General features: G+C 49.0%; 1 protein-coding gene across 1 annotated transcript in view; it reads right to left on the reverse strand.

Moving 5' to 3' along the window:
• Positions 1-874: 874 nt before the first annotated feature.
• PRKCE (protein kinase C epsilon) overlaps positions 875-10,335 on the reverse strand; it is a 446,492-nt gene continuing 437,031 nt past the window's right edge. The window contains exon 15 of the mRNA XM_006778637.1: positions 875-1,882. Coding sequence (XP_006778700.1) covers positions 1,736-1,882 — 147 coding nt within the window. The 3' untranslated portion in view covers positions 875-1,735. The remainder of the gene's footprint in view (positions 1,883-10,335) is intronic.

Genomic DNA, 10,335 nt, shown 5'->3' on the forward strand with positions numbered 1-10,335 from the left:
CCCACCACAACCCCCCACACGCAAGAAACAAACACAACTTATCTCTCGGTAACTTGAACCAATACACATACAGAGTATTGCACCTGGACGTTATTAGAATTATTCTTTCATAGACTAAAGTTTTATAATATGCCTGAACATGCAGCAGTTGATACCTCTAAATTCAATGAATCAATTCCACAGGCCTTGCAGCAAACACTATATACAAAAATCTCAAATGTACAAAAGGCAAAAAGCTTCGTGGGTGCCACTTTGCCACTCACAAGTATATATATTAAAGGGCAGCTGGGAAATCCACGTGCAACAGTTGGAATGGATTCCATTCCCTGCTAAATCAGTTCAGCAAAATAGATAATCAAATGACCTCCGGGAAACATATACACAAAGCCACAGAGAACCCTTGGGAATAAAAGAATAAAAGAATGTAACACTGTTAGCATTTTGGCAGGAGGTAACATTGCATCCATTAAGTAGTGTCCACATGAGTTGCCTTTCCGCGTCACACAGGAACAAGCCTCCCAGTCCGGCCGGCCACATTGTCAGTTTCCAGGCAAGTTGCTTTTCAGTCTCTTGACACGCTCTGCAGGACTCATGTTTAACCTCATTCTGCTTGTTCCGAAAGCAGGTATTTCATATTCAACTTTACATGTTTAATGTTTAAAAACCACAACACAGTAGTACTACCATTTTGTAGAAGTGCGCAAAAATAACACACTGCTGCAGGAAATAAATAGAGTTTATGCTGGGAACTCAGGACGTAAGTGGAAAGAGAATTTGGGAGCTGAGTTTTGCGAGAACCCCAGGGTCGTGGCCGTCAGGGCGGTGGCCTTCGTATTCAGGCAGAATGTTAGTAACGAGGACCACGCTTGTTTCCTTTTCTCTCAATTCGTACAGCCCCCGTGTGCCACCAATGCATTAGGAGTATAAACCTTGGACGACTGGTTTCTCGTTCCATATTAGCCCTTTAATATCAACCTGTATTAACACTGGAATCTGTATCTGTTGGCCAATTAGCAAATTTGAGGATATCTTTTCCAAACGTTAAGAGAGTGCAAAATCAAATTTTCTTTTTCAAAAAGAGTAATTTCTTCCACAAGATACATGCTTCCACAACTTTGGCATGCCCCCAAGCCAACACCAAAGCAAGCAAGGATTAGCCATTCCAGACACACCACCACAGGCAGCTAACCTGCGCATCGCCCAGTCTCTCTCCTTCACAGGCACCTCAGGGCGCCCCCCTCAGGCTGAAGAAGCAGTCTCTTCCCCCGCACAGAAGGGCAGAAGATGGCAGGCGGGGGGTGCAGGACTGGAGGGATGAGAAGCAAGAGTTGTTGGAATTCTACGTTCAATTGCAGAGCCCGAGTCTTCTTGTTAGCCTTTTACATTTTCCTTTGCAGTGAAAGAACTGAAGTTGCTTCACTGCCAGGAGCCCCTGAGAAGTAGAAACAGGCTCCCCAACAGACCAAACACAGCGACGTGTCCAGCTAACGGCCGGCCCAACACGATGCTGCTTTCCCGGTGCGCTGAGAGCCAAGAGTGCCTTCTGGTCACCAGGCAGGAGGAGGCAGGAGCTGGCCTGGGCTAAGGGAATGCAATAAATAGAGTGGACAGGGATAGGGGCTCCGGGGAGGAGAAGTAGTTCAAGACCTTCTGAGCCTCTGGAAAACAGCCATCTTCACGGCACCCCTTCTTGCAGCATCACCAAACTCCATCTGGGGGGGCGAGGGGGGTGCGCTCAGGGCATTAGGTCTTCACCAAAGTAGGAGAAACCTTTGAATTCCTCCTGGTTGATCTGCTTCACAATTGCTTCATCCACAAGCGTGAGTACTGGCTCTTCCCGGGTAAAGTCTTGGTCAAAGTTATTGACGTCTCTTTTGGTTTTCTGTGAGAAGAAAAGAGAAAGCACTGACTCCAGGCTGACCTCCCTCCCCAGGACCCCCCACAGGGAGTGGGCATCGCGCTGACCAGCCTCTCGCCAAAGCAGGCCACTAGCTACTGAGAGCAGACACAGAGCTGTTCCAATGAGGTCACGATGGATGGCCCCAGGACCAGAAGGCAACAGAGGACTTGGAAAGGAAAAAAATGGGTCCAGGTGAGAAGGAAGAAGGAGTGAGAGGGTACGATGGAAAAGCAGGGAAGTGGGATCCCCACAGACTGCGTGTGTGCTTGTGTGCGTGTGTGCGTGTGTGGGAGAGTGGGATGCATAGCTCCCATCTCACACTCCCCCTTCCAGCACCTGCCCTAACCCTCTGGCTTCATTGAGATCTCCTTCTCTGTAACCATGGTAACAAACTCAATCCCCTCCCACAAAGTTTCCAGTGCTCTTTCTCCCCTATAGTTAGACCCCCATAACCTTGCCATGGACAGGGGTGGGAATGTCTTCTGGGAACCCTGCCTTGGTCCTAAGCTGCTCTCACCATGAACCCTATCTTGTGCTCCCATATTATTTCTATTGTTACACTCAGCACTCTAGCTCGCAATGAATTGTTTATGTTTTTGTCTCGACCAAGAGCTTCTTAAAGGCAGGGGCCTTATCTTACTCAACCTTGGGTTCCCAATGATAAACATGTACTGAATAACTGATGGTGCAAATAAACCCACCCAGTTCAGAAGGACCGCTCCCTCCCATCCCCGCCGTTGGAGGTTCAAGCTCCCAAAGTAGGGTTGAGGGCAATCACACAAATCCTGGCTGGGGGAGAAAACAGGAAGTGTATCTAATGCTCTCTGCCTCTTGGGGTTTCCAGTTGCATTGGGAGCCAGTCTTGCTGCCGGGACAGTCTGCATCGGTTAGACAAACTTGCAATGGAGAAGTGAGGGCTTGGCTGAGACTTGAAGACTGAGTCACAATCGTGTTGGTAGAGATGGGAGACAGGCACCTTGTCAGGAAGAAAGATGGGACGAAAGCAGGGGGCAGGAACAGGAAGGATGTGTACACAGGACAATGGGTTCCCCACGCTGCCTGGGGCAGAGTCCAGCGTGAGGATGGCGGGAGGCCAGAGTGGAGTCCGACTGTGGAGCCTTCCAAAACAGGCCCCTGACCCCCATAGTCCACAGTGCAAAGCTGAGAAGATGGAAGGGTGCCGGTAATACTTTTTAAGAAACAGACTGACTGGTGTTACTCAGGACCAGAGACCTGGATGATGGAATCAATTTTGTGGAAAGATTAGCATTATTATTTGTAGGAGGCATACTATTAATAGATGCTTTGATCTGTAGAAAATAGTAACTTAAAATATGTGAATAAGTAGTCTATGAAAAAAGTGGTTTTGAGATAAAGCTTTATTGTGTACCCTGTGCCTTGCCTGCATTTGCTATGCACATTGGCAAATTAAAGGCTCTGAGACATCCTAGAGCCAGGAAACCGAGTTCATGTAGCTTAGGTCAGCCCTCCTCAAACCCGACATAGATTTTCTCCTGAAGCAGAGTCCGCAGAACCCGGCTTGGGATGCTGCTTTACAGTTTACAGCACCTTCACATCCATTTGCTCATTGGATCCTTGGAACGGGGTATTATTATCCTGATTGCACAGATGAGGAAACCGTAGTTCACAGAGGTGACTTGCCAGAGTCAGCCAACTAGTTAAGAGCAGAGTCAGACTCAAGTGCAGGTCCCAGCGTGATGCGTCCACGGTGTGGGTTGACTGGAGAAGTGGGAAGCCATGGCCAGGGTCAGATTCTATCAGGAGATATTTAGGTAAAGCCACTAGACTGCAATAAAGCCAGGAGGGCTTGCCAGCAGGCCAGCCTGGTGGCACTGATCTGCGAGTAGAGGAGAGTGTGCGTAATGTGGACAGGGCGAGCTCAGCAGGGAAGACTGTGCAAATTGTCCAGGACTGAAATCAGAATCAGATGGATAGCATGGAGCAGGGATGAGATAATCTTCCAGAACCCATCAGGGCGGCTTGGCATCTTCTCCCTGGGCTTGAGCTACACAGTAGGTAGGTGTCAGAGACCTTGGAGGGGTGACAGAGGGAGATACAGAGAACCTGAGTGGTGGGGACAGGACCTGCAGCTGAAGGAAACATACGTTGTCCTTGAAATGGGCAAGCCTAGTGGCTTAGTCACCTCTACAGGAGGGCTGGCCCCAGGCGCGAGGACTATCTGTTTCATATCTCTAGTGCGTACAGAGCGAGAGGAAAATGGACGGAGAGGAGATGGACGTCAGAGGGGAAAAGAAGCCCATCCCTCACAGTGACTCACATGGGACTTGGGAGGGCCGGTACCTCAGGCGAAGGTGTTGTGATGCCTCTCCCGAAGGTCTCTATTGAAGGAGGGATGGGCGCACTTTGAGTGGGGAGGGGTTACAGAGTATGGGCCTGCGATGAGGGATGAAATGAGTCCAGAAGGATGTGTGGGAGGGGTAGAAGGTGGCGGTGCCTTGGGAAGTACTGAGGATCCTCCCAGAAGGCAGCCATGGGCATCCCTATTAGGCACAGGAGAGCCAAGGGGACCGGCGGGTAGGAGGGGCAGGAGTTGGGTGAACAAGAGAGGCCAAGAGATGGGGCAGGAGGAAAATGCAATGTAACATCACCAAGGGCGGGCCATGCCCAGGTCTCCTGTCCTTTCAGGGCAGGACCCCCTCCGTGCCGGCTCATTCTCACTGGTCACCGGGGAATCTGCAAGGCTCTGGCATCGGCCCTCCCTGTTTATCTACTTGTTTGCACTTCACCTTTCAGTCATTGGTGTCTATTAGTCATGGACATGGGTTTTGTTTCCTGAGGTCAGTTAAGCATGTGACAGACCTAGATTCCATACGATAGCTGAATTTCACAACTCGCTGGTTATGTACTGGGAATCAGGCTCAGTCAACACAGCCATGAATGCCATTTTCAGAGCACCTCTAGCTCCGTGGCAGGCTACCTTGGGGAGCCATCTCGCTCAGCTCTGGACTTTCCAGGGGTCAGAATCGCCTGTGGCATCTGAGCGAGGTGCCATTCTTTAAGAGCTCTACAGGAAAACGTTCTTGGCTCACCCACCCGCTTATGCAACCTGGCCCAGGCCCTGTTTTCCTTGGACATCTTAGGTACATGCCAGCTCCTCATTTCCACGTCAAATAGCCAGCATCCACCCTATGTGCCATTCCTGATTATTCACCTTAGAGACTTGGGAAGTTTTCCAAAGCAGTTATGTCTGGGAAACATCACTGCCTATTCCAGTGATGGCAAACCTTTTGAGGTCAGCGTGTCAGCATTTTGAAAAACCCTAACTTAACTCTGGTGCCTTGTCACATATAGAAATTTTGTGATATTTGCAACCATAGTAAAACAAAGACTTATGTTTTTGATATTTATTTTATATATTTAAATGCCATTTAACAAAGAAAAATCAACCAAAAAAATGAGTTCGCGTGTCACCTCTGACACACGTGTCATAGGTTCGCCATCACTGCCTATTCATAGCATGTACTAGTATGCAGCAATGAACATCCCCAGATTTGAGGATAATTGCAGATTATATCCTTCACTCACTGGTTTTATTCTTTGGGAAGCTGCTTGCCTCCCTCACAGGCACAAAACTTGACTCCAAGATTCCAATGGGCAAACTCCCAGAGACACTGCCTGGTCCCCTAGCCCCCTGGTCATCCCAGATGCCTCCCTAATGTCTAAGCCAGACTCAGCCCACACTGCACAGACTGAAGGGTGACACTGGGGCACGTGGAACAACCTTCTAACTCTTCAGACCATATCTTCCCATGAAGCCATCCCCCAGCCCTTGGCCCACACCGAGGAGAGGCTGCATAGAGGAGGAGAAAGAGCACCCGCTGACTTCTCGTCCGTGCACTGCCCCTTTCTGCTTATATGACACCGTGTGAAGTCACTCTTTGAGCCTTGATCTTTTCATCTGTAGAATGCAGGTGGCAATAGGTGCCTTGAGAGGCCAAATGTTAGGTGCCTCCGTGCCCTTGATACTAACGGGCACCCAATAAATGTGAGTTTCCACTCTGCCTCTGAGTTTTAGAGCTTGTGTGCCATGGGCAGGCACCATGGGCAGCGTGGCTGTTACCCAGCACAGTCCATGTGATCTGCCCATCAGCGCCATGCGCTGCTGGGGGCAGGGACTACGTCTTACATTTCTCTGTCTGCCTCCAAATCCAAACATGCCAGTGCTTCCTCCAATGACTACGGTTCTTCTATCAGCACATCGCTGCTCTTGGGGAAGCCCAGGTTCTTATACACACACACTTCTAAGGCCCTTCAGGATCTCGTCCCTGCCTATCTGCCCAGCTTCATTTCCCATGCAGTTCTCTGGACTCGCTGGCTGGCTCCTGACTCCAAGCCTTTGCATGGCTGGTCCTCTGTCTGGAACACCCTCCCCGCTCCTTGCCTCCTGCCCCATGCCCTCGTCACTGAGCTGATGTCATTCCACAGCCTTCTGAGAAATGGCATCTCAGAAACAAAGCCACTGAGCTCATCTTACAAAGCACTCCAAGGCCACTGAGCCTTGGGTCTCAGCTGGTTGAGCCAGGGCTTGGAGCCAGGCACAGACATGGACAGGTATGTTTCCTCAGCGCTTGCTTCCTCTGTGGCCAATGCCAGTCTCTCCTGGCCCTCCCTGTACTGAGTCACAGACACAAGCCCTCAGAGGAGCCAGTGATGCCTGCTTCTGTCTCCATTCGATCGTCAGGAGAGAGCAACAGATAGTTCTGTTTTAAAACCCTAGAGAACTACCTGATTACAGGCTGGGGCACGGGACTGGCTGTCATGTGGCTGCCTTGCTGTCCCTGCCCACCTCTTGACCTCTGCCTGGAATGACAGCAAGAGCCTAGGTAGAATGACTACAAGCCAGGAGTGTCCAGCCCGTGACTGTGACCAGCGCTGGTCACCAAAATGCCAGCTTTCCTCAAGGTCCCATATCCCGTTCCAACTCCCCAAGTCTCCCCTGACAACAGCCTCACCCCATCTCATCCTCTTCCCAGTCCCCATAGTACCTCCTGGATCCCACATTTGGTCCCTTCCTCTAATACAACGGTTCTCAACCTGTGGGTCGCGACCCCTTTGGGGGTCGAACGACCCTTTCACAGGGGTCGCCTAAGACCATCGGAAAACACATATATAATTACATATTGTTTTTGTGATAAATCACTATGCTTTAATTATGTTCTATTTGTAACAATGAAATTAGGGGTCACCACAACATGAGGAACTGTATTAAAGGGTCGCAGCATTAGGAAGGTTGAGAACCACTGCATAGTCTACATGTGTCCTAATATTCTCTCATATCCCTCCAGGTACCTAGTGCAAAGCAGGACACGCAGCAGACACCTGATATCCATTTGCTCAAAATAATTTCATTTACTGTAACAGTCAAACCCAAAATTCCTCCTAGCTTTGAAATGTCAATAGTCTTATCTGAGCTCCATTTTCCTTTTTTACAATATTCTAAAAGAAAAGGCAAGAATTTCAACAACGAGAATGCTTTCGCAACATCAGTTAACTGCAGCCTGGCTCCATAGTGTCTTGCCTGGCTGGAATGCTGGGTTGGAAAAGAATTTCAAGTTAACTACCATTTACCTAGGAATTTCTCTAAACATAGTCCTCCATTCCCCACTCCCTTTAAATTTTGTTAACCAAGAACTGGCCATATTTTTGGACTTCTTTTATAGAAAACAGAGCAAAAGGTACAGAGAATTCATGCTGCCCTGGGCTGCCCACAGAACCGTCACAGTACCTGTCTTGTCCATGTCTCTGTGGTTCCCTACTGTCCTTTGTCCACCTCCTTCTTAGAATGTGGTGGCCAAAGCTGATCCATTCTCGTCTGACCCTCTACCTGGTGGAAACCCTCAAAAACCGATGTCTAAGATAGTTATCAAGGTTTTATCATTTCTTAAGTAGCTGTGATAAATCACAGTTGTACCAATTCAATGGAACCCTATTATGGGTTGACTTGTGTCCCCCAAATAGATATGTTGAAATCCTAACTCCCAGTACCTCAGAATGGAACCTGATTTGGAATTAAGGTCTTTACGGATGTACTCAAATTAAGAGGAAGTCACTAGGGTGGACCCTAACCCAGTATGATTGGTGACCTTGTAAGCAGGGGACATTTGGACACAGAGATAGATATGCTCAGAGGGAAAGTCACCTGAAGAGCCATGGACAGGGTAACATTGCCACAAGCCGAGGAACATGCGGGCTACCAGGAGCTGAATGGGCATAGAAAGGACTCTTCCCTTGTGGGTTTTAGAGGGTGCATGGCCCAGCTGACACCCAGCCTCCAGGAGTGAGACACTGCATTTCTGTTATTCCAGTCCCCCCAGTGTGTGATAGTGTGTTGTGGTAACCTTAGGAAACGAACACATACCCCCAATTCCTAAAAATGGACTTTTCTAATTGAAATGTGACCCTTTATGTTTAGCCTTGATTTCTTCTTATTTTGGTATTTATTTCTAGCCTGTCAAGATCACCATAAATAATGATTCTATAATTTTCCTCTCTGAATCTTGATTTAGCAAAAAAAAAAAAAAATAAAAAAAAAAAATGGGGATAATAAATATACCTAGATTGCTGAGGGTTATAAGAGAGCCTTTAAGTAAAGCTCTCTTGAACTCTGAAGTACTAGGAAAATGTCATTTTAATTCTTTCATCCTATCTTTATCTGCTATATCCTTCAGCTTTTGGTCACCCTAAAATTTGATTGGCAAGCCTCCCATCTCTCTATCAAGATACTCATAAAAATAGTATGTAAGACGGGGTCAGGCTCAGAACCCTCTACCTGGCCCTCTACAAACAGCGCTCTGACAAAGCTCACATCCAGCCCCGCCAGCACACTTTGGGAGTGTGGTTAAATCCACTGCGAGTCAACCAGCCTTGGTCACCTTTTCCATCTTATTCAGGCGAATGATAGCAGAGATTCATGTTAGGACGAAAATTACCTTGTTCATCATGTTAGGAGAGATTCATTTTGTTCAGGAGGATGATATCAACGACTCATGGCAGATCTCCTAATTTTTAAATGAATGGGTTGCATAATTCTCCATTTGTGAACTCTACTTGGCAAAGTTGCTTCCACCTTTTAGGGGAGCAGAAAATCGAGGCCCCTTTGCTCTTTAAGCACAGTGAATAGTTTCATGGCATTCAACAATGGGAAGCCACCTGGTTCCCGGCCAATCCGTGGTCCAAAGGAGAGAGCCATGGTGGCCTCAGTTGCTGGCATGCAGAGGTGAAGAGCTACCAAGCCTCTAAGGGCCCCATGAATCTGGGCTCCCCAGCGAGAGTGGTGTCTCAGGGTGAGTCTCACCAGCTGCACCTCCCATTACTGGCGGTGCCCAGGTCACAGCCTGGCCTGGGAAGCTCCCGGTTAATTACATGGATGCTGCCGAGTCCCCAGAGGAGGCAGAGGGCAATTGTTTTTCTCACACCGTTGAGCTCACCACCCTCCAAGACCAGAAACGAGAGCAGAGGAGGATCCATTTCCTTCTCAAATGCAGCAAAGGAGCTCGGAAACTCCTGAGGCCACTCACGAGAAGGGTCTCGCGCTGCTATGTGGGAAAGGAATGCCCCTTCTCCGGGAAACCGCCCACAACCCAGGCTGGTCCCTCTCTCGCAGTTGGACCACCCCATGCCTCTCTTTCCTGGCCTCCTGGCCTCCTCGTCAGTGTGACTAGGTACTGACTTACTCCATCACTGTTTTGGCCACTGGGCTGGAAGCTGGGTCTGTGTGGCTGGCTGTTTCGTACTTCTAGTACCAGCACAGTGCTTGGCACAGCTTCAATGTCTTCATGTGGAAAGTAGAATAAAGCTCACTTTTCCTAAGTGCCTTACCTGCCTGACTCATTGAACCTCACACACAACCCGACTGGAGGCCACAACCCCCACGGTTAAGATTAGGAACCGGCTTGCCCAAGGTGCACGCCAGCCAGAGGAAAGAGCCAGGAATGAATTCAGCTTGTTCTGACCTCCAGGCCCTTGTCCCTGGCGTGTGGCGGCCTGCCTCCTGCCGAGAGGCGTCAATGCGTTCACCTGTGCAAAGGCCTGAGTGGCTCTGCCGGGAGTGGTGTTGCCATGTTACCAAGAAAGAAACAAACAGCTGCGTTCTGCCCTGTCCCCCTCACCATGCACGAGGCCGCCATTCCCACGTCGCCTATTGGGGTCATTTCTTAGACATCAGGGTGAAGAGAGGCATTGCCCTTCAAAACTTTCCATTATAAGCAACAGTTAAAAATGCATTTTATATATGACCTCACGCACAGCACCTCATTATAACACCCTAAGAAAAGATTCAGCAAGCTCTAAACTATCTTTACTCTGTGTGATGCATTCCATGTTCTAGTCTAATTTCCCTTCCCTTCCTTTCCTTTCCCTTTCCTCCCCTCCCCTCCCTTCCCCTCCCCTTCCCT

Source organism: Myotis davidii, unplaced genomic scaffold, assembly GCF_000327345.1.
Source record: "Myotis davidii unplaced genomic scaffold, ASM32734v1 scaffold6, whole genome shotgun sequence".
In the NCBI taxonomy this organism is placed as follows: domain Eukaryota; kingdom Metazoa; phylum Chordata; class Mammalia; order Chiroptera; family Vespertilionidae; genus Myotis; species Myotis davidii.